Source organism: Acomys russatus, chromosome 1 (genome assembly GCF_903995435.1).
Source record: "Acomys russatus chromosome 1, mAcoRus1.1, whole genome shotgun sequence".
Classification (NCBI taxonomy): Eukaryota; Metazoa; Chordata; class Mammalia; order Rodentia; family Muridae; genus Acomys; species Acomys russatus.
This window is the reverse complement of record NC_067137.1, coordinates 109759048-109786967: the sequence shown is the minus strand read 5'-3', so window position 1 is coordinate 109786967 and position 27920 is coordinate 109759048. Positions and strand designations below refer to the sequence as shown.

Sequence of the window (27920 nt, the reverse complement as noted above, 5' to 3'; positions counted from 1 at the left end):
AGGAGAGCAGCTAGTGAACAGGTGGCAGGTTGACTACATTGGCCAACTTCTTCAAGCGAAAGGACAGTGCTTTGTTCTTCTCTACTTATGGATTTGCCTTTCCTGCACCTAATGCTTCTGCCAAGGTCACCATCTGTGGCCTTGCAGAATGCCTTATCCACCATTATTATGTGCCAAACAGTATTACCTCTGACTAAGGAACTCACTTTACAGACAAAGAAATGCAACAGTGGGCCTATGATCATGGAATCCACTGGTCTTAATAAGTTCCTCAGCATCTGAAGCAGCAGGCTGATAGGATAATGGGATAGCCTTTTGAAGACACAGTTACAGCACAGATTAGATGGACTGGAGAGCTGGGGCAAGAGTTTCCAGAAAGTGGCATATGCTTTGAATATGAACAATTATATGCTATGGTCTCTCCCATAGCTAGGATCCACAGGTGGGTAAAGAAATAGTCCCACTCACTATCACCCCTAGCAACACACTAAAAAAAAAATTGCTTCTTATTCATGACTTTATATTTGGCCAATCTAGAAGTTTGGGTTCCAAAGTAGGGAGTGCTCCTTCCAGGAGACACAACAAGAATCCCACTCAATTAAATTTTCAGATTATGCACTGGCCACTTTGGGTTATGATGTCCTAACCCTACACACTAAGAAAGGAATAACAGTGTTAGGATGGATGATGGATCCAGATTACCAAGAGAAAATTGGATTCCTTCTCCACAGTGGAGGTAAAAAGATTATGTCTAGAGTACAGAAGATCCTTTAAGATGTTTCTTGGTGCTACCATTTCCTGTGGTTAAAGTCAAGGGGAGGTTGCAGCAACCTAATTGAGGCAGGATGACAAGAGGCACGGGCCCTTCGGGAATGAAGGTATTTATTAATTCTCCAGGAAAAGAGCCAAGACCTCCTGAGGTCCTGGAGGAAATACAGAAAATGTAGATGATGAGGATAGTTATTAAGGTCATGTGGATTAAAGGTGATGTTTTTGTGATATTTTGTCAAGAATGTGTTTTTGCAGATATTCGTGTTTTCTTTCTCAATTTATTTATTATGCAATATAACATCAATTAAGAAATATTAGTAAGCCAGGTACACACTGAAATCCCAGCACTCAGGGAGGTAGAGGCAAGTGGATCTCTGTGAGTTCCAGGCTAGCCTGGTCTACAAAGTGAATCCAGTATGGCCAAGGCTACACAGAGAAACCCTGACTAGAAAGAGCAAAAAAGAAAGAAGAAAGAATTTATGGTTGTTTATCATATGTAAATTTTTCTATACTAAAATAATGTTCTTCTAGGGCCATTGCTACTTTTTCTAAAATTTGGAATTCATTTGAATATGTAGGAGGCATTATTACAGCATGTTAGGCCTGGTTAGGACCTGGTTGAGTAAATAGTGTATTTGCATTTTGGATAGAAAAGGTATATCATGTGAGGCACAATTATGACCTGGTTATTGGTTTCATTTGGAAATCAAGCATGACATAAGGAGATATGATTTTCAAACCGACAATGGGTAGACTCATGATGGCTATTCCTGCTTGTCAGTCTCACTACATTTAGACTCAGCTAAAACCCATGCATATACCTGTGAGGGATTTTTCTTAATTAAATCATTTGAAGTAACTAAATTCACCTTTAGTTTGGATCATATCCTCTGGTAGCATCCTATAAAAAGGCCATGGAAGAAGGAAGCTTTTGTTCTTTGCCTATTGTCCTTGCCTTTGCTAGCAAGTGCATTCCTTCACAGGCAACAGAGCCTACGTCTTCAGGATTCTGGCAAATAGTGAAGACAAACCAGGACACCTCGCCTAGTAGACTGAACAGCTACTGCAATCTCAGACTTTAAATCAGTAGACAGCCATTGTTGGAGTAGATGGACTACAGACCATATGCCATTCTAATTACTCATCATATAAATGTTTGTTGTACCATATATGTGTATGTATGTATAACCTACACACATATGTGTTTGTTTTCATTTGGAAATTTGTAATTTGATTACTAAGTATATATTCCATATATGTAGGTAGGTAGGGATAGATAGATAGATAGATAGATAGATAGATAGATAGATAGATAGATAAATAGATGATATCCATTCTATCAGTTCTATAGAACCTTGACTAATATAGCAGAGAGAAGCCTACGTTGACACAGCAACTTTGTGTTTCCTGAACTGAGCTCTGCAAAGTTTTCTGGCTCTAACTATTTTCCTTTCATGGTAGGTGTTTACATAGGCAAAACCATTTATGGATTTTGGAGAGATAGCGAAACCGAATGGTATGACCTGACACAAGCTGTCTATGCAGAACTTAAAGACGGTAATTTTTCTGGCTGTCTTCATCTTCATCATTTCATTTATAGCAAAACTCATTTAGTATTTCAGAAATATCTTTACTACAGAGCCGACTGTTTCTAACCTATGGTGTGATTTGATTTTTTCCTTCAGACCACAAAGGGCTTACAGTGATAGATATGGTTATAACAAATCACTTTTTAGTCATTCTCACCTCTTTGGGTCTTTTTGTAAGTCCTGATCTTCGTTACCCAACCACTTCATACATACAGGTATGAAAATTTCTTTATAATCTACTGGTAATCTTTAATATTGTTGTATAAAAAGAGATACATTTTTATTGAGTTATGATTGGTATATCTTAGAGCTGAAAATTGTAAAAAAAATTTTAATGAAATGTATGATACACCAACTGTTTCCTTTGCTTCATAATATTTGATGTATGGATTGAAATTTGGCACTAGTTTTATTGCTGTGTAATTTAGACTAATTGTTTATTTATTGATTGATCAATATGTTCCAAAAATGCTATGAGGTAATTTACATAACTAAATGCCATATTAAAAGTGCCAGAAAATAAGTGTTGTCAATGAAATAATACATGCCTAAGATGATAAGATGATGGACGTGCCAACAATCCTGATGATAATTATATACTACATAAGTATATTGAAATGTCATGGTGTGCCAATACATCTATAAAATTGAAAGCTGTTAAAAAGAATAAAATGGACTCAAAAATTCTGCATGTAACCGCATTCAATTCTGCTGTGAATTCTTGTAATAGGACAATTGAAAATTTTTCCAACAAGAATCAAGAAAAGGTGAAGTTGGGACTGTTTATCCAGGCCCAGCTACAGAGATTAGAAAGTTTCCTCAGGCAGAAAGACATAGGAAGAAAATGAAAGGCAGCAAAATGCTGGGACAGAGCGAAGAGTCTACATTTGGATGGAGCTATATGCATACAGTGAGGTTCCATCAAGGGACTAAAGGAGAAGCTACATTAACATTTGGAAATGTATCTACCAGAAGACAAAAGAAAGCAAAGGGGGATTCTGTTGTAAATTTAAAATACAAAGATTTGTTACACCTTCTGAAAAGTAACTGAAATTTTAACTTTCTTTTTTTACTCTTTTTCTTCATCCTCCAGCTTTCAAGAGCACCATTTTGTGGATTTGAAAGGGTAAGACATTCGATTTCCTAATATTGGTTTAGAAGATACATATTCACGTGGCAACTTGCAAAGCAATAATTCACAACTTAGATGTTTCTTGTTACCATAAATAGTTTTTAGTTTAAAGTAAAAAGGTATTTCCATAACTATCAGGACCTCCTCTTCCTGCAAGTCAGTGCTCTCTTGGCCTATAGAAATTGCTCAGGCATGTTCTGTACCATGATGCCCAGATGGAAAGGGTAAGGGCTGGAATCTAGCAAGTGTTACTTCCCAGTCCACCTGCCCTGGGGCTGTTCTGTGCCCACTCAGAAAAAGGAGCCCTTCCAATTTGGACAAAAATTGCCATGCAATCTGACTATGGCTTGACTTCTGTCCTTTCAGGGCACTGCTTCCTCTTTTAGGTTGCTTCCTTTTCTCTTACATAATCAGCCTGTCACATTCAACAAGGCCATTTTCATCAACACATGAGCATGCATTGCCAGTTCTGAAACTTCAAGGAAAATTATATTTATTCTTAGCCCTTGGCATGTCCTCTTCCATTCTGTCCTGTGTTACACACAGTCACTACAAAGAAGAAACCACACTAATTTCTCAAGAACCCAACACAATTAGTTGTAATATCAAAGTATTGTGGAAGGAAAAGTGAAACAGAGAACAGGGAAACCAGTAGAGAAAACAATAAATGCAAGGAACAAGTGGAAATAGCTTATCTCTTATCTCACAGTCACATGCTTAGATTCAGTCAAATGCCAATCAAAAATATGAGTGTGCTAGAAGTGTGGTTCAGTGATAGTTTGCCTTGCAAGTTCATGCTCTGGGTTCAGTTCCCAACAACATCAATGTATTTACTTCATAGAAACATTTATTTCTTGTTCTACTGAAGCAATAGAGCATGGACGTTATTTCCCCAAACTCAAGGTATTCTGGGTACCTCAGAGAACTACGTCTTGTCTCATTCAAGCATTGCACCAATCTGATATATTCTGAAAAGCACTCTTGAGTCCTCCCTTCAAAATATCTCTGAGATACACAGTCATTAAAATGAAGAGACCTGGCTGAGCATACACCACATCTGATCTTCAGGGCGGAGACTAGGGACCCAGCTGGGATCTACAGACCTCAAGACCTGGAGATCCCTATGTGAGAGGGGTCCACATAGTGCAGAGCACAGGTGGGTTCAGACTCAGGCCATCCAACTGGCCTGTGGAGGACAGGTGCCCAGTCCCCAGAGACTGAACCTATACCTGCCAGTGAGCTGCAGCCGAGCTCTATATCACAGACTCAGTATCTGGCTCTGAACCGTGGGAGGTGAAGCACCAGAGTCTGGATCTGCTGGCCTGGAGAAAACCCAGGAAAATTGATGGATCTGACCTCAGACTGCTCTGCCAGTCCATAGAAAACCCCAGGGGCCAGCGACCACTTGGGCACAGTATCCAAAACCCAGAGCAACCTATCAAGCCCTGCCATATCTGCTCTCCCTCCCTCCCCCCCCCACTTCTCTCTCTCTCTCTCTCTCTCAACAGTGTGGACTACAGAGAGAAACAGTATCAGTGTTTGCTGGCTCAAGGGGAGCAGAGAGTGTGGATCTAGGATAGATCTGACCTCAGATAATCCCGCCAACCCACGTAGGGACCCAGGGCCCATGCAGGGGCCTAGGTGGCTGTGGACACATTCTCCAGCTACAGCTCCATAGCCATGTTCCCAGGTGGGTTGAGCTAAGGCGGCAGGGCCAAAATCTAGCAAGCTGCCCAGCAGACTGTTCCTGCACACTTGGGCCAGATCAGATGGAGGCCTAGCCAGCCCCCACAGCCAAGCAGAGATTCCCATACTCTCCAGCAGAACTGAGCTGGCCCAAGGGGATCTGGCAGAATCCTAGCCAGCCTCCCAACCCAGGGAACCATCCCGCACTCTCAAGTTGGACTGAACCAGCCTGAAGGGATCAGGTGGAAGCTTAGCCAGCGCCCCTACAACCCAGTGCAGGTTCCCACATTCTTGGGCAGAACTGAGCAGAATCCTAGCCAAGCCCTACAATCCATCAGGGGTTCTAGCACTCTAGGGCAGACTGAGCCTACACCCCAAAAGCCTCAGGGCCTCTGGGCAGGGTTTTCAAAGGCCAGCCAAATGCAGGATGACCAGTTATAACTACACTACCTCAAACTGATACTTGGGCTGCAGAGCACCAGTACCAGCCTCTGCAGACCCAGTGGGGAGCCCAGGGTGGGGAGCAAAGGTGTTGGAGCTGAAACCAGGCCACCTTGCCTGATCCAGGGAAGGGTTCTCCAGTCTCCACAGGTGAGAGTTCTCGACCTATAAACACTCACCAATGAACTGCTCTCAATGGCCAGTGAAGGACACCAGAAACTACCTCCCAATATTAGAGACAGCAAGATGACTAAAAGCCAGCATAAAAACACAAACAACAAAACCAAAACAATATGACATCTCCAGATCCTAGCTATCCCAAAGAATTCAACCCTGGGAACTCAACACAACTGAAGCACAAGAAAATGACCTTAACTCCTTAGTGATGAAGATAATAATGGAGGAAATGAATAAAGTCCATAAACAAATGTAAGAATATGCAACCAAACATATTGAGGACATTAAACAGGCCTATAGAGAGGAAATAAAGAAATCACTGGAAGAAATTCAGGAAAATACAAATGATCAAATGAAGAAAATCAATAAAAGAGTTCAAGATGTGAAGATGAAAATGAAAACAATGATAAACGCACAGACAGAAGAAAGTGAGGAACAAGAGGGCTTACAGAAGAAAGCAAGAAATGCAGAGGTAAGCATTACTAACAGAATTCAAGAGATGGAGGAAAGAATCTCAGGAGTAGAAGATACAATTGAAGAGCTTGATGCAACCATCACAGAAAAGCTTAAAGTTGAAAAATTCCTGACCAAAAAACATCCAAGATTTCAAGGACATCATGAAAAGACAAAACCTGAAGATAATAGGAAGTGGGGAAAGAGAAGACACCAAGCTCCAAGGACCAGAAAATATTTTCAACAGAATCATAGAAGAAAATTTTCCCAATTTAAACCAGGAGATGCATTTAAACATACAAGAGACCTACAGAACACCAAATAGAATAGACAAAAAAAGGAAATCCTCCTGCCACATAATAATAAAAACACAAAATGTACAGAGCAAAGAAAAATATTAAAAGTGACCAAGGGGAAAAGCCAAGTAACATATAATGGCAAACCTATCAGAATTACACCCAACTTATCAGCAGAGACCTTAAAAGCCAGAAGGCCTTTATATTGCTGCTACTTGACATTTTCAGGCTTTTACACAGTTTCCTTATGCATTATTGCAGAAAATGTGGAAATTTTAAAAAATATATGCTGCATTCTGGCTGTGGTAAAGGATGAAGGTGCTTCTGGGCACTTTAGAAAGATACTTTATAGCCAAGAACATCATCACGTTTTTTCAATTTCTTTCTTGGTGCCTGTTCACAATATGAATTTCAGTTTCTTGACTACAGTCTGCAATCTCTTATGTGTGTACAGTTTTTCTCTCTTTATTGGCCTCACATTCAAACATGATCAAAACTTTGTATCCACAGATGATCAATACTTTGGAATTTTTAAAGTAAGTTTCTTTATGTTTAAAATCTAGCTCCACACATGGCCTGGCTGATATTTTCTTTATGTATTTATATAGGTTGACTACATCAAAGGAAAACTGTGGTACAGTGAAAAATGTTTTGCAAACAGAGAAAGTTTTGAAGGTAAATTTGAAAACATGATGACATACATCTCTAAAGATTACGTGTATAGATTCAATAAATAAAATACATTAAGTACATTGAATAAAGTGTGAAGATAACTATTTTATATGAATTAATGGCCTAAAAATGAGAAATCCTGGCTCAGTAGTGGTGTATACTTGTCATTCCTTTAACACTCAGGCAGAAGAAACAGGAACACTGCAGGCTTGAGGCTACCCTGGGCTACCTACTAAGAGACACTTTCTAAAAATGAATGGGAGTAACACCCCTACCTAAATTCAAGAGAGCTGTGTCCAAGGATACATTACTAGATAGTACAAAACTAGTATTGCTTTTTATGTAGGCAGCTTTATTAACATTAACACTTCCTAAGTCAGTAAGTGTAGATGTTGTTCATAATTCCTATGCCTTTGTATTTTACAGTTGATTACGTTACTATCACTTTTGACAGAAACAGGACCCTCAGTGAGGTATGATGTAGAAAACTTTCAAAGGTAGGAGATTCATTAAGCATGATTTCAAGAATTGTTGTTAATATGCAATATGGTACTTAAACACCTAGAAAATGTAACCACTCCCAGTGGTGTCTCCATGTACACTTAATAGCTGATACCTACTTTTGTTAAAGCTAAGCAAATACTCCAAGCCAGAGAAGAGTTTCTATGCAATGTTCTCTAAAAATCAAATCTACCCAGGACAAAGTAATAGATATTAAAGAATTAAAACTATGGCTTGTGAGCCAGTTGAGGTGGCACACGCATGTAATTCTAACAATCAGTAGGTGGAGGCAGATGTATTTGTGCTACATAGTTGTAGGCCAGCCTAGGTCACATAGTAAGAACCTATCCTAAAAAGCCTCCGTACATTTTTGTGTATGCATGTGCATGTGTGTGGTAGTATGTGCATGTGCATGCATGTATAAAAGAAAGAGAGTGTGAGGAGGGAGGGAGAGATTTTTTTTTAATATGGCCTGTCAGAAGAACACAATGATTCATTAGCTTATTTTCCTACTGTAACTAGTTGGTATTTATGTCTTAGAAACAATATTAACACTTCTTTTCTATTTTCTAGTCCAGTTCTTGTTTTTACAGTAAAGAACCATTTCGTGAGTGGTTGCCTTGCTTATCTGCTTCTTATAGAAGTACAAGATTTCTTCCACATGTGGTATCATTTCTTATTGACCAAGAGACTTATTCTGGAATTTACTTCTTTCATCATCAGGTAAGTCTCTAGCTCAGAGGGGTTTTCTCTGTCACCAATCACCGCAAACTGCTCTTAGCAGACATCATTCCTAGATTGTCATGATCTCTGGAATAGACACTGACAATATTATCTATGACCCAAAGAGTAGTTTGGTATGGAGCATTTATTTATATGCCTTTGAAGTTGATGAAAATGGAAGTCATGATGCTAGCTGTTTCCTTATTGTTCTTTTCTTGTTCTCCAGGGAAATACAAGCTGAATATTTTCCACATGAATCTAAAGTTTGTTGAAAGGGTTAGTTTAGATGGAAAAGGGGTAACCCATTATCATAGATGTATATTTTCTGTTGCCTAGTTCCTTAACCATGGCTATTAATTAGAATTATTCTCAAACTAGAAAATTTTGGACAAATAAACAAAAATCATACAATGAGAAAAAAAAAAGAAAGAAAGCATCTTCAACAAATGGTTCTCTTCTAACTGGATATCTGGCTTATACCCAAAAGATGCTCCACCATACCACAAGGACGCTTACTAAGAATCCAAATAGAGCCATAATCATTACCCTGCACAAAACTCAAGTCCAAATGATGAAAGACCCTAACGTTAAACAAGATACATTAAATATAACAGAAGAGAAAGGGGCAGGGTTATAGGCTCCTCACTGGCACAGAAGACAACTTCATGAACAGAATGCCATCAGCTTAGGGACTAAGATCAACCATTAATAAATGGGACCTCATGAAACTGAAAATCCTCTGCAATGCAAAGGACACTGTCAATAGAGAAAATCTGCAGTCAACAGAATGGAGAAAGATTTTTACTAACCCTATATCTGACAGAGGGCTAAAATTATATATATCTGGAAATTTGACATTAGCAAACCAAATAACCCAATCAAAAGTGGCATGCACAGCTAAACAGAGAATTCTCAACAGGAATTTTGAATGGCCCAGAAACACTTAACTAAATGCTCAACTTCCTTAGTCATAAGAGAAATGCATATCAAAATGACCCTGGGAGTTCATCTTACACCTATAAGAATGGTTAAGACCAAAAACTCAAGTGACAGCACATGCTAGTAAGTTTGTAGAGAAAAGGAAACACTCCTTCATTGCTGGTCTGAGTGCAAACTTGTACAATCATTTTGTAAATCAACTGGCTATTTATCAGGAAATTGGGAATAGCTCTACCTCAAGGCATATACACAAAAGGTGTTCCACCATACCGCAACAATACTTCCTAAACTATGTTCATAGCAGCTTTATTCCTAATAGCCCAAAACCGGAAACAGCCTAGATGACCCTCAACTAAAGAATGGGTAAAGATGATGTGGTACATTCACATTTACTACACAGCTATTAAAAACAAAGGCAACTTGAAATTTGAAGGAGAATGGATGGAACTAGAAAATATCGCCCTGAGTGAGGTAACTCAACCCCTAAAAGACAGGCAAGGTATATATTCACTTGTAAGTGGATACTAGCCATAGAGTGTACAGACCCAAAGAAGCTAAGTTACAAGGAGGGCCCAAGAGCAGATGCTTGTATCTCACTCAGAAAAGGAAATGTAATAGACATGAGAGGTGGGTGGAGGGAGAAACTGGGTAGAAGAAGAGATGAGAAGAGGAACACGAATGGGTATTAGTAGTAGGGAGAGTAGGGGAGTGAAGGCTAGGTGAAAGAAAGGAAATTGGAGGTGGGGGAGGCATCTCTGGGACTTGGCAGGAACCTGGGATGGAGGATGATCCAGGAAGTATATGGGGGGTCACCCTAGCTGAGACTCCTGCAACAGGGGATACAGAGCCTGAAATGGCCATGTCCAATAGCCAGACAGGATTTCCAGTGGAGGAATAAGGATACCAACCCACCTAGGAAACTTTCAACCCAAAATTTGTCCTGTCTAAAAGGTGTTCAGGAACAATGCTGTAGCAAAGATTGAGGGAATTTCTACCAAAGACTCATCCTGTGAAAGAGATCTAATCTCTGACATGATTAATGTTCCTGTGCTATGTTTGTAGTCAGGAGCCTAACATGACTCCTCTGAGAGGTTTCACCCAGGGGGTAACGGGAACAGACTCAGAGACCCACAGCCAAACATTAGACAGAGCTCAGAAAGTCCTATGGAAGAGTTGGGGGAATGATTGGAGGACCCAGAAGAGTGAAGGACATGACAAGAAGACCTACAGCGTCAACTAACCTGGGCCCATGGGGGCTCACAGAGACTGAGCTACCAACCAAAGAGCATGCATGGACAGGTCCTAGGCCCCCTGCACATATGAGGCAGATGTGCAGTTTTATCTTCATGTGGATCCCCCAACAGCTAGAGTAGGGGCCCTCCCTGACTCTAATGCCTCCCTCTATATTCCATTTCCCTAGCTTGGCTGCCGTGTCTGGCCCCAGTGGGAGAGGATGTTCCTAGTGCTGCAGCAACTCAGTGTGCCAGGGTGGGTTGGTGTACACAGTGGACCTGCCCTTTCTCTGAGAAGAAAAGAGGAGAATGGGGGAAGGGATGTGTGATGAGGGGACTGGGATCAGAGAGGGGGACTGAAATCAAGATGTAAAGTGAATGAATACTCTTTTTAAAAAACAGTTAAGGATTCTCTAAGCGGCTGTTCAGCACTCAGCCCTGAGTGGAATATATGTAACAGTCCTCCAAAGCACATGTAATATTCAAATAAGCTGCTTTTTCAGTTGAACCTTTCTTTAAGGCAGAATCTCACTGTGTACCATTAGGTATCCTCCAGCTCAAAACAATATGCCTGCCTCTGACCCTGAGTGCTGGTATTAAAGGCATGTACCACCATGCCTGCCTATGCTGAATACATTTTAGATTAAACTGATATTTTCCTGGAAAAAAATACTTTTTTGATAGATAAATAGACTTCAAAAGAAGAGGAACCGGGCAGTAGTGGTGCATGCCTTTAATCCCAGCACTCGGGAGACAGAGGCAGGTGGATCCCTGTGAGTTTGAGGCCAGCCTGGTCTACAATGAGAGTCCAGAACAGCCAAGGCTACACAGAGAAACCCTGTCTTGAAAACCCAAAACAAAACAAAACAAAAGAAGAAGTGAGGAGAAGGGAGAGGAGAGGAGAGGAGAGGCCAGGGGAGGGGAGGGGAGGAAGGGGAGGGGAGGGGGGGTCATAATGTATGTCTATGTTGGGATCTCTAAGCCATAAGACTTCCCTGGAAAAGGGATTTTGGATAGATCTGATTTGCTGTCTCTCTTGAGAGTGAGGAGGAGTAGGTCTGCTGTGAAATGGAGTGGTTGGAAGCCTCATTTCCTAGAATTTTCTGCTTTTAGTCAACTAAGGGAGGAACAAAGACAACTTTTTCCCCGTATCAGTGAAAATCTTCATCTCAACACTATCTTTATACCAAGAGGGCATTTTGGAAGATGTCATAGTCTTGTTTCCTTCAAGATTATAAGCCAACAGAACTGGGATTTTGTCAGGCACCCATATTTAGAATGAAAGGCAAGAGCATGGACACTGGGGTCTATCTTGCTATTTTAATAATGATGGTAAGCCTCTTAATACCATTTACTATATAACTTTGAACAAATTCCTTAGTTTCCTATATTATATCTCAGCATCTATAAAATGGTCGGATGGGGTAGTGGAGTAGAGTTATCAGTGATTTCTAATTTTTTAAAGTTCTTTGATGCAATAATGGGAACGTCTAGAAGGTATAATGTGGACACAGAATAAATCTTATTACTTCCTTTGCTATGTCTAGGGCTCCAAGCGCACCTCTGTGTCTGTGTCAATGCTCAAAAACGGAAAGCCAAACCCTCAAACAAAATTTCCAGCTTTCAAATTTCCTAGCTCATTCAATCGCCCAGTTGGAATGGTTTTCCATCCCCGGAGCCACTTCCTGTACGTTTATGGCAATGAAGTAAGTAGCCCTAGGATTTCTTCTTTTGCAATAAGAGTAAGCAGTCCAACTTTTGCAAACCGAGTGGTTGTATACATAAAAAGTAGGTATACTCTGAAGAAATAGAAGGCAAGACAATAAATGTTTATCAGCTGTTTATTGTGTGTTAAGCTTAGTGGTCTGTAGTCAATTTAAACCTTTCAATTTGTTCACTGGCTGATAAAAAATGAGCCATGGGCACCATGCTTCTGAATGTTATTAGGCATAATCCATTTCGCCTTGAAGGACTTAGATTTTGCCGTTAATCCATGGAAAGCTTGTTTTTAATCTGGCGTTTTCTGGCATTTGATGTTGCCCTCTCTTTATCTGAACTTGCTAAGCAAACTCTTTTGGCTCTGTTGTTATCTGGGCTCCTTCTGGTAATGGTCTCTCTTTTGGGAACTCCAGTCAAAAAGCTCTATCATTAGTAAACTATGGTCATCAGCCAAGTTAAAAGTGAGGAGCACAAAATATGAAACATAAAAAAATTTAGTACCAAGAAAGCATTATGTTGACTGCTGGTGAAAGCAATTTGTTCACTTTTAGTCAAGAGGGAGAGCAGAGTTCCTCTGTGGGATTCTGAGAGCACACGACAGGTTACAGTTTTACCTCAAAGACATAAGCTCCTCAGTCATTGACATCAAAATAACATTTCTATTTAGACAGAAAGTGGTTAACTATTTCAGAGTTTGGCAGTTTAATTCTAGAATTTCTGTTCACTTGGTGAATATCTCGGAACATCTATTGCTTATGAGTAACTCCCTCCCACATATGGAAAGACAATCAGTAGCAGCCTAAACTCATTGAAAAACCACCAAGGAAGCAAAACGCAGTGGCTCACCACTGCAATCCCAGAACTCTGGAGGCCAAGGCAGCTGGATTGCTGTCAGTCAAAGGCCAGTTTTGGCTCTCGTGTGAGATACTGTCTCAAAGAAAAACACCTTGGGCAACAGACAAGGTGTACGAAAAGTTCATCAGGTTGATTTTTAGTACCTTACCTCATTGTCAATTCGTTTAGTCTTTCTCACATTGACACAACATATACTTAGTTTCTATTGATTCCATGCCTCCCAACTTACAAATCTAGTGTATATGAATAAAAACCATCTTTATTTTACCCATGCTGATGATTTCTTGGCTTAAAAGTGTCTATTGTATGCAAAATTGGGATGTGTACAGTTGAAATCCTGGTACCAGGGCTTCTTGAAACCCCCTTATTTAGTTTTATACTAACATTTCAGAACTTCTAGTATCTCCTCTGGTCATTGACATTTTTTTACTCAAACATCCTTCTCTGTCTGTTCCACACACTCTGCAGGCAAGCACCTTACATTCCTGGGCATGCTTTCCTCTCAATATCTGTCCCATGTTATATTCTCTGTATTACCCCAACTCTAGTCAAATTCTAAAACTTTATCTAACAGTTTGTTGTCTTTTTTTCTTTTTTCTTTTTTCCAATGTGACTGTTTCATTGTTTTCTGTTCTGGGATTCTTTGGCTTATGGATTGAAAAGTGATTTTGGAAGAGTGTACTGAACTCAGATTTGATGGCTAGAAAGTGTGTAAATCAGGAATATTACCAGTGGGCTCTATGATTCAAGCTTTTCATGTGTGTATTTGGACTATGGACAATAAACAGCTGGAATTGAAGTGAAAGGATTTAGATGGTGTTCAACAAAACTAGTCTAAAAATTAAACAGAGTCTCATTCCTCATGGTGGGCAGAGGGTTTAAGAGACCAAACAATCAGCCAGGCGGTGGTGGCGCACACCTTTAATCCCAGCACTCAGGAGGCAGAGGCAGGTGGATCTCTGTGAGTTCGAGGCCAGCCTGGTCTACGAACTGAGTCCAGGAGAGCCAAGGCTACACAGATTAACCCTGTCCTGAAAAGAGAGAGAAAGAGAGAGAGACAGAGACAGACAGAGAGAGAGAGAGAGAGAGAGAGAGAGAGAGAGAGAGACCAAGCCATCAGAACAACTTTTGTAGAAACAAATGGCTAATACTGATGTGATTTTAAGAGTGCTGGAAAGCAAAAAAATGGCTTTGTTGACATAGCTACAAGTGATAATGACACATACATTTTGGAGTCAGGCAGATCTGTAAAACAAAAGCTAACATAATATCCTCAGGATACTTAGATTGGGAATAAAAGATGATGGTATATGGGACTGTGGCTCTATATTTTGTTTCCTGTTTTTGTTTTTTGCTTTTGCCTTGGCTAGGCTATCCTGGACCAGACTGTGTAGCCAAAACTAGTCTTGAACTTTCCTGCCTCAGCCTCCTAAGTGCTATTATTGTCGAATTGTACATCTATTCCCAGCTTGGAGAGACAAAAGGTACAATATCGATCCTATAATATTTAAGGAATACAAGGATATAAGCCTGAGAGTGGAGGGGAGAACTAAAAATAACAATAATGAAAGAACTAATACAAAATGCTTTTAAAAGGAAAACCTAATAGATAAAAAGAAAAATGACACAAAGAGGCAATCATTGAAATGAAAATAGAACAAGATAAACATGTGAGAAATGGCACAGCTACTGAGTATCAGGAAAACACAAATAAAAACTGCGGTGTAGGGTTGGGTAGGCAGCTCAACCGGCAGAATCATTCTGAAAGGATGAAGACCTGAGTTCAAATCCCCAGAACCAGTGTAAAAGGATGAGCATGACCATACATGTCTATAACCCCTGCATTAGGGAGCAGAGACAGGCAGATCCAGAGAAGACATTGGTCAGCCAGTGTGGCCAAAACAATAAACTTTTTGTTCAATAAAAGATTCTGTGTCAATAAGGTAGCGAGCACAATAGGAACTCACCCGTGGTCATCCTGTAGTCTCCCCCAGACAAACACTCATGCACTTACTTAAATGCAGCACATACACATATAAACACACATACATGCATACACATATGCACACTGATACACACACACGGACATACATGAGTACATGCATAGAGAGAGAGAAAGTGACAGAGAGACAGATACAGAGAGAGATGGAGAGAAAAGGAGAGGAGAGGAGAGGAGAGGAGAGGAGAATGTGATAAGGCATCACTCTCAACCACTTAGTTGACATAATTACTTCTGACAATACAAAAGAATGGAAAGGTAAACCAAGTGGGTGAGTGGGAAAGTAGTCATTGTGGGCCTCAGTTCATGATGGGCAAACAGGAGGAAAATAGTACTGCATGATTTTTCTTTTGTAGAAAGATCGGGCTAATGGGTAAGTTTGAGAATTTGCTTTGCTCTGCTTGCAGATGGAGGCAGTTCTGAGGAAGATATCTCTTTTTTTCCTTTAGGCGTGGATTTCATCGGATGGTGGCAATTCTTTCGATTTGCTGAGTAACTTTCACACTGACATTATATTGCGCACTGCACATAGCTTTTATACATCACATATTTCTTTTATTTCACAAATTGGAAATATTTACAACACAAAGGCAGGTAAGGACTTTTTCCTTTAGCATTGTTGGTTCGTTCTACATGTGAGTCACAAATGTAATCCATTTAAAAAATACGTTCTAATAATAAGGCCTCAAACAAAGCGGGACCTTTGCTTGTTTGTTTGGGTTTGTTGGATCTACAGAGATAAGTCATATGAACAGGCATAAAAAGAGGAACCCTGAATTAGCATACTATGTACTCAGTGGTGTTTCCCTTCCCCATACCAAATAATAATCGATGCCACAGTGGAGATACAATTATGCTCCACATGTTATAGACAGCATTTCATTTAATACTATCAACCACAATGACAAAAAATATTGAGTGATTATTAATATTTAATACTGAATTATTATTTTAGTGAAAGCAGCAGTTACTCCTTAACCAGGTATATACCCAAATAACCACACAGAAAGACTATGGTCTATTTAATTAGCCTATAGCACAATTTTGTGTGATAATTACTCCATCCAAAACCTCCAAGCTAGTACAGCTTCCTCCCCATTCTGATTTCCCACTTTGTGCTTGCTTTTTACTCATATCCTAGGTCTGGTTCCTTCCTCCCCGTGCTCCCCACTCCTTCCCAGGTGCACTCCTCCTCTTCTTCCTGCTCTTTCTCCTCTTCTCACTCACCAAGATGCCCCACCCTATTCTCTGTTAGTACTAAGCATTGGCTAGTTGGCTTTTATTGGTGGTACCGAGAACGAAGGGTGACTGACATGTTTGCACAAACTTGAGACAGGAGATGCTTAGAATAAACACCACAATGCAATGTCAGATTAAAACCAGACAGTGGGGTGGAGACATCAGCATTTGAATGAACAAGGGTAAACTGTGCACAGTCCACGAGAATAGTATGCCAACACAAAAAGGTTGTTTTTCTTTGATTTTGTTGGTAAAGTGGATACTTAAGAGGTGACACTTATATTAACAATAGTTTGGTCTCAATCTTCTTAGTTTCTTTGGTCACAAGTTGTCAGTTTGTTGCACAATGAAAGTACTGTATACCTGCATGCTGCCAACCAGACTCAGGACTTGACTCATGAAGGGCACAGTCCTCATAGTCCTGTATCCCTGTGATCTGCATTTTCATTTTGTCATTCTATAATTGAGTTTTTAAAATCTTCTTGTGTTGTTTTTTTCCATTTTGTTAATAATTTTTACTTAAAATATGATATGATTCCCCCTACCCCTTTTCCCCTCCAACCCCTAGAATTATGTCCTTCCTCTTTCTCTACAGTACATGGGTACCTTTCATTAATTGTTTTGAAATATGTACACAAAGACACACAATCTGTTCAGTCCATATAATATATGTGTGAATATATATACAATATATAATATAGTGTTACCTGTATGTGTATTTTTTTCAGTGCTGACCACTTGTTATTGGCAAACCTATTGGGGAAGGCTATTTTGTCTGTTCTCGTTCATTATCTATGGTTACAGCCTGTGAGATTTCCCCATCCCATGTTACCATGTCTGTCAGTTATTTGTTCATGTCTTGTCTTGCGAGTCATACTACTGAGACTTCATAGTTACATCTCCCCTGACACTTCTAGTGGATACATGCTGACGATATCTTGACTTCCTGTTCTGGCTCTTACGCCTTTCTTCCCACACTTCCCACAATGTTAACTGAGCCTTAGGTTCAAGAGATGTATTGTCATTGTGTGAGTTGCAGCTGGGTACCACATGATTACTTGTGCTTTTCCTGTAATGGCTGTCTGTTGAAAATAGAAATTTCTTTGATGAGGCATAGAAGTTACATTTACCTATGACCATAAAGATAAATCTTTAGAATGCAGTTAGGAATTATGCTGTTTTAGTGAAGTGGCAGTTATAAGTTCTCATTCCAAATTCATGACCTCAGAAACTCGGAATTTTTAGCTAGTTTTCCTATAGCAGTTATGATTTCTCTCTTGTTGACAAGACCAGGAAGAGAGCTGTTTGTTACCACCAAGACATGCAATGCCACTATCACATCCTGAGGGCTATCATATCCTGTTGGTAATCAGTGTTGTTCATAGGTTTGATAACTGTGTAAAACTGACGCCTGCTTCCCTCCCTTGGAGGTTTGCATGATACCTTCTGCTAACATGAAAGCTAGTCCTCAAGGAAGGAAGCTTACAAGTAAGAGCCAACATGAATCCTCTGCTTTCAAAGTATGTGGTGACTTCAGCAATAGAAATTGCATTCAACCTCTGGGTGGCAACCAAGGTTTTAAATGTAACTTTTATTCACCCAATGTAATTGTTGTCACAGAAAGGCCTACTGATAAATAAACTCATGCTTTCAGCTTCTTTCTGAACTCTAGCTGGCTGGTTCAACTCAGCTGTTCTGGCCCAAATTCCTCTCCAGGCTGACTCATTCAAACTGGCTTCTCTGGCCTTCTGACTGAACTGCTCTGCTTGGCCTCAGACTAACTCTGGCAATCCGTTTTAATCTTCTGGCTTCTTTGGATTCTTTGGCTCCTTCTGTGTTCATCTGCAATCTGTCTCTGTAAAACTGTTCCAGAAAATCAATCTCTCCCCCCCCCTCTCTCTCCGTCTCTCTGTCTGTCTGTCTGTCTGTCTCTCTGTCTCTGTGTGTGTGTGTGTGTGTGTGTGTGTGTGTGTGTGTGTGTGTGTGTGTGTGCACTGCTCTCTTAACTAGCCTCTCTTTCCTGTGCTGTTCTCATAAGAATTTGTCAGATCCTATCTCTGACTCATTCTGACATATCTTTCTTTGATCCATCACTTTAACTGCCCCTCAATTAAATGTCATTGTTTGGGATTAAAGGTGTGTACTAAGGGTGTGTCTGTAACACCCTCTACCTGAGGAATGTCTTGTAGTCTTTAAGGAATTTACAGGTTGAACTCCCTTTCTCCTGAAAAGACCCTGCCCAGAAAGCACTAGGATTCCTGGAATGCTCCTCCATGTAAATAAGGTATCTCAGTACCTTAGTCCCCCAGCCAGTGATCTACATCCATCCTAGGTAGCTCTACCCCTTTCCCAAGATTCTATATAACCTTTGTTCATCCCAATAAAATTCATCTGCATCCCCAAAGCTGGTTTCAGAAATCATCATTTTTATCTGTACTCCCAAGGCTTCCAAACTCCCAGACCATCACACCTGCTCTCTTTGCCCTCATGGACTGATACTGGCTGATGAACCCCAGAGGTAGGGAGGGTCTCAGCTGTCCCACAAACAGGGACCCCAGAATGAGCTGAAAATTCATAAGTTCACCCAGTTATCAAGAGGCCAATGGCATCTTGCCTGACAATTTCATCCTAAAGGTTGGTAGCCTACTCTCCTTTCTTTGCTTTACTTTTTCAGTTCATGCCAGGATATGGTTTGCAGACAACTGAAATCTCTAGCTCAGAGCTGCTGCCTGATATTGGCAAAGATCCTCTTACCCTCTTTCCAGACCCCAACAGCCGGTGTGAGTATAGGCAAATAACATTTTAACCTCTCATTTAAAAAAAACTCATGATGCAGCAGCTATTTAAGTGTTCTTAGGACAGCTCCCAGTCATGGAATATCTTGATTTGTCCATCTATGGTGACTGAAAGTTTTGATTGGTATATTAGTCTAAGCTGACACCACTGGTCTCAAAGAGTTTGCTAGGCATCTATCCAGGACATTCTGGCTTTTAGAGTCTCTATTTAGAAGTTACATGTAATTCTAAATGGTCTGCCTTTATATGTTACTTTATATATTCTTTGTTCTATACACTTAGTTGTTTTTTTTTTTTTTTTTTTTCATGGTAACAAGAGTTCTGTTTTTAGTCCTATGTATTTGGTGTTTTGTATGCTTTTTGTATGTCTATAGGCAGCTCTCTCTTTAGGTTAGGGAAGTTTTCATTTATGTTTTTCTTTTTTAATTTTTTTTTTTATTTTTTACATATACATTCATATTATTGCTCATATATAATATACACAATAAACTACCTACAGCAAGAAGAACCATGAAACAATCAAGAATTATACAAGTGTTACATTCATAGTGATTTGCTATTTGTATTTGGCAACTTTGAAGAGAACATCTTTCCTAACTTGGTGCATCTAATATTCTGAATGAAAATCAATATCTAGCCTATGTCATCTTTATCAACTTTTAACATCTAACTAGACCTAAAAACATCTTAACCTCTAAACAACTAAGCTTAATTGTAAAACTAAACTATCTGGTCTTCAACCTCATCACGGACTTGAGAAGAGATAAAATTAATCATCTAAGTAGACAAGAAGTACATGTAAGCAGCTTCCAAAATTAGAAAATGAGAAGGGCAGTTTGCTGTCTAAACAGACACCCAATACTCTCTATAATGTTGGATCATCATCTTCAGCCTTCTGGCCCAATATATCTGACATACATATTTATGAATCAGGAACTATTGAGGACTTGCTTATCCTGTCTTGGTAGGGTTTGGCTACCGACTCTGCCTGCACCCAAGTTTGTCCATTTTTAGGCAGAACTCTGTCTGTGGCAGAAATGAGGACATTTTGCCCAGTGGCTGGTTGACCACATTTGACATCATCTCCATAAGGAGGTTCATTGATGCTCATCATCATCTTTGAGGTAGGCTGGGCGTTGCCAGGAGTTAACCTGTCTTGTTGTCAAAGAATCTTTAAAATAATAAAAACCATCTTTAAATGCCATGTTATGTAGGTCTCTGAGGTTTTTGAAGACCTTATCTATTTTACCTTATCTATCTATAGAATCCTAGTCATCTGTTAAACTTAGGATGTATATTATTGTGATAGAAGTAGACTAGTAGTTGACAGAACCATGATTTGGTCAACTAACAATTAACTTGTGTTACTTAATTGTCCTAAGCAGCCTGAAATAACACTTTCCAAATATTAGGAGTAAGCCTTGTAGTATAGTTGAGTTGTATGAGCACTTCAAATTAGAGTATATACTTAAGAATAATCTTAAATTTTGAATTCTATACCAATGTATCAAAATTAAACTTATTTTGCACAAATATGCATTGTTCTATACCAGTGAGTTAGAAATAACCTTGTTAGTGCCAGACGTGGTGACGCACGCCTTTAATCCCAGCACTCGGGAGGCAGAGGCAGGCAGATCGCTGTGAGTCTGAGGCCAGCCAGGTCTACAAAGCAAGTCCAGAACAACCAACACTAACACAGAGAGACTCTGTCTCAGGGGAAAAAAACAAAAACAAAAAATAACCTTGTTAAGAACAATTAAGGCATTAATTTGAGGAGTAGATTGAACAGCCTACTTTTTGTCCCATTTATGTTTTTCTTGAAATATTTCCTGGACCTTTGAGTAGGGAATCTTCTCTTTCTATTCTTATTATTCTTAAGTTTGCTCTTTTCATCATGACCTTGATTTCTTAGATGTTTTATGCCAGGAATTTTTTTATTTAATATTTTCTTTGATGGATTTATCAATTTCTTCAATTATATCTTCTTCATCTCTGAGTCTCTCTTCCATCTCCTGTATTCCATTGTTAATACTTACCTCTGCAGTTTCTGTTCTCTCCCCTATGTTTCCCATGCCCCAAGTTTTCCTCAGTTTCTGTTTTCTTTATTGATTCTTTTTCAATTTTCAGCTCTTGAACCTTTTTATTCATTTACTTTGCCTATTTGTTTTCCTCCTGTATTTCATTAAGTGATTTACAAATGTTATAAATTACAAGTGAACTCTAGCACAGAAATTACATAGACATTAGACACAAAATTTCTTTGACAAAACCCAACATCCCTTTATGTTTAAGTCCTAGAAATCTCAGAATACAAGAAATATAGTAAAAGGTACATATAACAAACCTAAAGGCACCACGATAGTAAATGAGGAAACTTCACAGATTTCAGTTTCAGAATCAAGACAATGCTGTCTACTTCCTCCCTTCTTATTAAGGATAGTGCCAAAAACCTTATCTAGAACAGTAAGACAAGAGAAGCATGTAAAAGAAATGCAAATAGGAAATTGAGTGGTCAAATTATCTATTTTAGATGACATAATTCTTTTTTGAAATTTATTTTATTTATCTGTGTGTGTGTGTGTGTGTGTGTGTACCTTCCTGTTTTTATGTGCTTCACAACTGTGTTGGTGATCTAGAAAGTCAGAGGATGTCAGATCCCCTGAAACTGACGTTACTAGCCATTAGGAGCCATTGGGCGTGGGTACTGAGCAATGAATCTTGTTCCTCTGGAAGGGCATACGTACTCTTATCTACCAAGTCATCATCTATCCAGCTTCCCATATGATATGATTCTATACATAAGAAACCCTAAAGATTACACCAGAATACTCTTAGAACTGATAAATTCTTTCAGCAAAGTGGCAGGATGCAAAAACGAAAACAAAAAGTCATTAGCTGACTCACATATCTATGTATATGTGTGTGCATACATATGTACATGTATACATATACAAATGTGTGGGGGTGATGATTTTATATATTTACATGTAAATATATAAAATTTATATATAAATATATATTTATATATATAGTCAATGCTATATTTTAAAATCAAGGAATCCCAATTATAATAGCCTTTAAAAATAAAATGTAATGAGTTAGTTAGCCCAGAAGCAGAAAAACTCAAATGGTATATACTCACTTATAATTGTACACTAGCCCAAGGAGCATATCCCATGAAAGACTTTACTTACCAGAAAATTGGGGTAGATGAGAGGACATCCTATTGGGACTCTAAGTGAGAGAAGTATGGAAGAATGAAGAAATAGAAGGATCTAGAGCATCCTAGAAACCTATAAGAAGAACATTATGACGGGTGGATCTGGGCCCAGGGGTTCTGCTCAAACTATGGCACCAGCCAAGGACAATATAGGAAGTAAACTTTAAACCCCTACCCAGATCTAGCCAATAGACAGGACGTTCTCCACAGTTGAGTGGAGAGTGGGGTCTGACTTTCACACGTACTCTGGTGCCTCACATTTGACCATGTCCTCTGGAGGGGGAGACCTGGTGGCACTCAGAGGAAGGATAGCAGGCTACCAAGAAGAGACTTGATACCCTATGAGCATATACAGGGGCAGGAGGTCCCCCTCAGTCACAGTCATAGGGAAGAGGAGTAGGGGGAAAATGGGAGGGAGGGGGGAGGAACAGGAGGATACAAGGGATGGGAGAACAATTGAGATGTAATCTGAATTAATTAAATTAAATTTTAAAAAAAACAAAACAAAAATGAAATGCAGTGCAATAAGTCCAACATAGGTTCTGAAGGATTTCCACAATGGATTTTTTAAAAACACAGAAGAATTAAGTTGAGAAAAACACTAGAGAATGGAAAGACTTACAATGCTCATTAGTTGGAAGAATCAATATTGTGAAACTGGCTATCCTACCAAAAACAACCTACATATTCTATACAATCACAATCAATTCTCATTTCTGTTCATCACAGAAATGGGAAGCACAAGACAGCCTAGATAGGCAAATCAATCTATAGCAAAAAGAGTATTACCAGACCCCTTGTTCAGGTATGGCCACAGGACAGCTCATTCTTCACAGTGGAGGGAGGTGGGAGGGAGCAGGGACTGCCTCTGACATGAACTCTGGTACCCACGATTTAATCCCTTCCCCTTAGCAGGGCGTGCCCCCACACACGTAGAGAAGGGACTAGGGCAAGAGAGGGAGAAAGGGTGGGAGTGGGAACATAAGAGGTAGGGGATAACAATTGTGATGAGCTGTGTATAAATTATAATAAAATATTTAACTAAAGTTAAAGAATATTACTTGAGGTATCATCATAACTTATGTCAACTTATATTACAAAAGCATAGTAAAAAGAATAATCATATGGAATTGACACAAAAACAGACATGTAGATCAATAGAAGATTAAAAAACAAAGATACAAGGCCATGAAACTACTACAGGCCCCTGATTTTTGACAAAGGTGCCAAAATGACACATGGCCAAAAAAGACAGCATCTTTGACAAATGGTGCTGGGTAAATTGGATAACAACTCGTAGAAGAATTAAATTACATCTTCTCTTACTCTGAACAAAAATCAATTGTAGATTGATCACAATGATCTTAACATAAGACCAGAGATTCTGAAACTGGTAGAAGAAAAGGTAGGCAGTGTGCTTTAAGATGAAGCCGTAGATAAGGGACTTCTAAAAAAGGATTCCAGTCATTTGAGAAATAATGCCAATAATCAGCAAACTGGAAAGGTTTACACAGCAAAGGAAACTCAGTCGAGTAAAGAGCCACCATATAGAATAGGAGAAATTTTTTGTCAAATATATATCTGACCAAAGATTCACACATACAATTATAAAAAAAAAAAAAAAAAAAAAAAAAAAAAAAAAAAAAAAACTCAAGAAAACAAACAACCCCAGTAAAGATGGGCCTCAAAATTGAACAAAAAGTTATCAAAATAAGAAATGAAAAAAAAAAAAGAAATGCAAACTGATCATAATTTTTTAATTACTCAACATCTTCAGCCATCAGGGGAATACAAATTAAGACTATTTTATGATTCCATTTCACCCTAATCAGAACGGCTTTCATCAAGACTACAAATGACAACAAATGCTGTCAGGGTGTGGGGAAGATGAACATATGTGTTGTTGATAGACATGTAAATTGGTGAAACCACTATGAAAATCTGCCTGGAAGTGTCTCAAAGGCTAAAAAATAAAGCCACCCTATGACCCAATTGAACCCCTCCTGGGCACATACCTCCGACAAGGATAAGTGAACATACAAATTCACTGAAGATATTCACAATAGCCAGGAAATGGAACCAGGCAAAATGTCCATCAACAATGAGTGGGTAACATAAATATGGAAGATATCTGCAATGGAATTTTACTAAAACTATAAAGAAAATGAAAGCATGAAATTTGCAGGGAAATGGGAGGAACTGGAAACTGTTACACAAGGTGAAGTTGTGCACACCCAGAAAGATAAAGCCACATGTTCTAGATCTGACCTTCAGATTGTTAGGTTTGTGTATTATTGATCATATCTGTAGAGATCAGGACTCTAGAAAGGGCCCTTCCATAAGAAAGAGAGTGTGGATTAAAAGCAAGAAGATAATGGAATACATGTGTCATGACACAAAGTAGCATGTATTTTACTAATTTAGATGTCTCAGAGCCCTATTTCCACTCTTAATTTAAACAAGCTAATTTTACAGGTATGATATAAAATTTGTTCTCCTTGTTTTACAACGGCATCAAGAGAGCTAAGAGTGTTCTATTTATTTCCTAACAGGATTAAAAAGATACACCAGACTTGGAAAAATCCACGATAAGATTTTCACGCTGTATTATGATCAGATGGGATACATACACAAGCTGACTCCAGATCGCTTTAACACTGATACATCACATCCAGACTATGGAACACTTAAAAGTTTTTTTGGAGCGGTCAGTAGCATGATGTGTTGAAACTGTTTGCTTCAATTTAAGAAAAGATGGCTCATTCTATCTGCAGGTCAATAAGAGGGTGTTTCCCTTAATACAACCCTCTTTAAGGTTTTTAAATTATATGCATGTGTTTATGTGCATTGATGGTATGTGTTTGTGGAGACTAGAGGTGCTGGGTCTACCCTGAAGCTGGAGTTATAAGCAGTTATAAGCCACTTGGCAGGGTACCTGAGAACCAAGCCCAAGTCAATTGCAAAGAACAAGTATGTTCTGTTAACAGCTGATCCATGTATTTACATCCATCAGGACAAACACTTTGTGCTCTAGGAAAACCTTGTATACAACATTGAACCCTATAAAAGTCTTCTCTAAGCCTTACAGGTGCCACCCTGGGTATACTCATACAGGATTTCACAGAAGAACCACAAAACACCTAAACCAGACCTGCCACAAGAAACTCAGCTCTGGTGGACTTTATTTTCTTGAAGAAAAACAATTTTGACTCACCTCTCGCCTTCCATGTTAAATAGTCCTGCTCATTGGTTTATTCCTTGTGTGATATTACAATGTGCACAGTTTTTCTCTCATTCACAGATGATAATAAATACATATTATAATAATTATATAATGTTGATATTTGTGTGTGTATACACACACATGATAAACACTTGAGATTCATACATATACTTATAGTCAAAATGAATATATATACATATATAATGTTATTTGTATATATTCACAAATATACTCTAATCATTTGAGATTATTACAAAATATATATATATATACACACATATATAGAATATATATGTGTGTATATATATATATATGGAGAGAGAGGGGAAAGAGAGGGAAACTTATTACTGGGACCCAGACATGAAAATGAATACTCATCAACAAAGCATCTAAGAGTAAAATGTGTTTCAATGGGGTTTGGTAAAACTGTCATTTGTCTTAAAGAAAATAGGAAAGATGGATCTCTTTTTAGGTCAGTCCAGGCATAGAGCGGAAACTCTGTGCATAAGAGCACTTGCCACTCTTTTAGAGGACGAGAATTTGGTACTCAGAACTCACACGGTGACTCACAGCCATCCATAACTACAGCTCCAGATTATCCAATGCACATTTATGACCCTGAAGCAGTAGGTACCCGTAAGTTGCACATATATGCAAGCTCTACTGGTTTAGTTTGGTCAACTTGGCACAAGCCTAGCTACAGCTGGGAAGAGGAATGTCATTAGAGGAACTGCCTGTATCATCTGGCTTGGAGCCAAGTCTTGGAGGCATTTTCTTGATTAATGTGGGCAGTCACAGCAACAAGCACTCTTATGGCCTCTGCTTCATTTCCTGCTTCCAGGAATTATTTTCCTAATTTTCTTTCCTTTACTTTCTTTCCTTCTTAACCTATAATCTGAAATTAAACTCCCCAGCTGCTTATGGTCGGCGCTAGAAAGTAAATTACCACACTTATAATTACGTACTCTGGTGCCTCACATTTGACCATGTCCCCTGGAGGGGGAGACCTGGTGGCACTCAGAGGAAGGACAGCAAGTAGCCAAGAAAAGACTTGATACCCTATGAGAATATACAGGGGGACGTAATCCCCCTCAGGAACAGTCATAGGGGAGGGGAATAATGGGAAAATGGGGGGGGGGAGGAATGGGAGAATACAAGGGATGGGATAAACATTGAGATGTAAGAAGAATAAATTAATAAAAAATAAATAAATAAATAAATAAATAAATATATAGGTATGGCATATATCTTACAGTAGCTAGACAATAATAAAATTTATAACATCACTAAAAAAAAAAAAAAAAAGTCAATCTGTAACTAGGCCAAGACTATAGATGGAGGGGAAGATGTTTTAGCATCCTCTGTCTGAGATATGCACACAAAGTAAAGAAAGGCATTCCCTGAGAGGGAGATGCCACCACATTCTCTGAGCCTGGGGTCTAGGATATGCAAATGTACAAAGCAGAGTATGTGAGCAGTCTGCTAGACTTAACCAACAAAGGCAGCCATGTCAGAATGTCACTAATATCACAGTTTTGCAGAAAGTAGCTTAGTTCTCTTCAATGGAAGTTGAAATTGTTAAGATGTGGAAACTATAGATTCTTATACTCAGAATAAGTCTGAAGAACCCTGACTCAACAACATTACTTCTTTCTCCCCACAAATGATACATGCATACTCTGAAAAAAGTAATCACTAGCTCTAAGTGTCAGGCACCGCTGTGAACTTGTCATCTTATGAAAACTATTTGTCTTCATTTACATATGAGGTGTGTGAGGCACAAAGAGAGTAAGTAATGACCCAGATTATGTAACAGTTGAAATATTAAATGGTGGCACACGCCTTTAATCCCAGCCCTTGGGAGGCAGAGGCAGGTGGATCTCTGTGAGTTTGAGGCCAGCCTGGTCTACAAAGCAAGTCTAGGACAGCCAAGTCTGTTACTCAGAGAAACCCTGTCTCAAAAAAAAAAAAAAAAAAAAAACTAAAAAAAAAAATCAGGTCTCCACTGAGGCAATTGATCCAAGGTCTGTCCTTTTAGCAACCGATCTCTTTCAATCTTGGTTTAGTAAGCCAAAGTTCAAACACTAGGAGGAAACAATGACAGAAAATGTTTGCTGGAGGCAGTATTTGATGGATATAGCCCCAAATATATTTTTGTCCCCCAAGTCAAACAGGTTTTACAGTACTTACAACACACACACACACACACACACACACACACACACACACACACACATGCACACACACACACACCACAC

General features: G+C 39.1%; 1 protein-coding gene across 1 annotated transcript in view; it reads left to right on the top strand.

Annotated features, from left to right (window-relative positions):
* The window catches only part of Catsperb (cation channel sperm associated auxiliary subunit beta), a 72546-nt gene that overhangs the window by 33976 nt on the left and 10650 nt on the right, over positions 1 to 27920 (top strand). The window contains exons 7-15 of the mRNA XM_051150618.1: positions 2233 to 2328; positions 2457 to 2575; positions 3454 to 3486; positions 7154 to 7220; positions 7644 to 7690; positions 8292 to 8441; positions 12160 to 12318; positions 15635 to 15779; positions 24992 to 25146. Coding sequence (XP_051006575.1) covers positions 2233 to 2328; positions 2457 to 2575; positions 3454 to 3486; positions 7154 to 7220; positions 7644 to 7690; positions 8292 to 8441; positions 12160 to 12318; positions 15635 to 15779; positions 24992 to 25146 — 971 coding nt within the window. The remainder of the gene's footprint in view (positions 1 to 2232; positions 2329 to 2456; positions 2576 to 3453; positions 3487 to 7153; positions 7221 to 7643; positions 7691 to 8291; positions 8442 to 12159; positions 12319 to 15634; positions 15780 to 24991; positions 25147 to 27920) is intronic.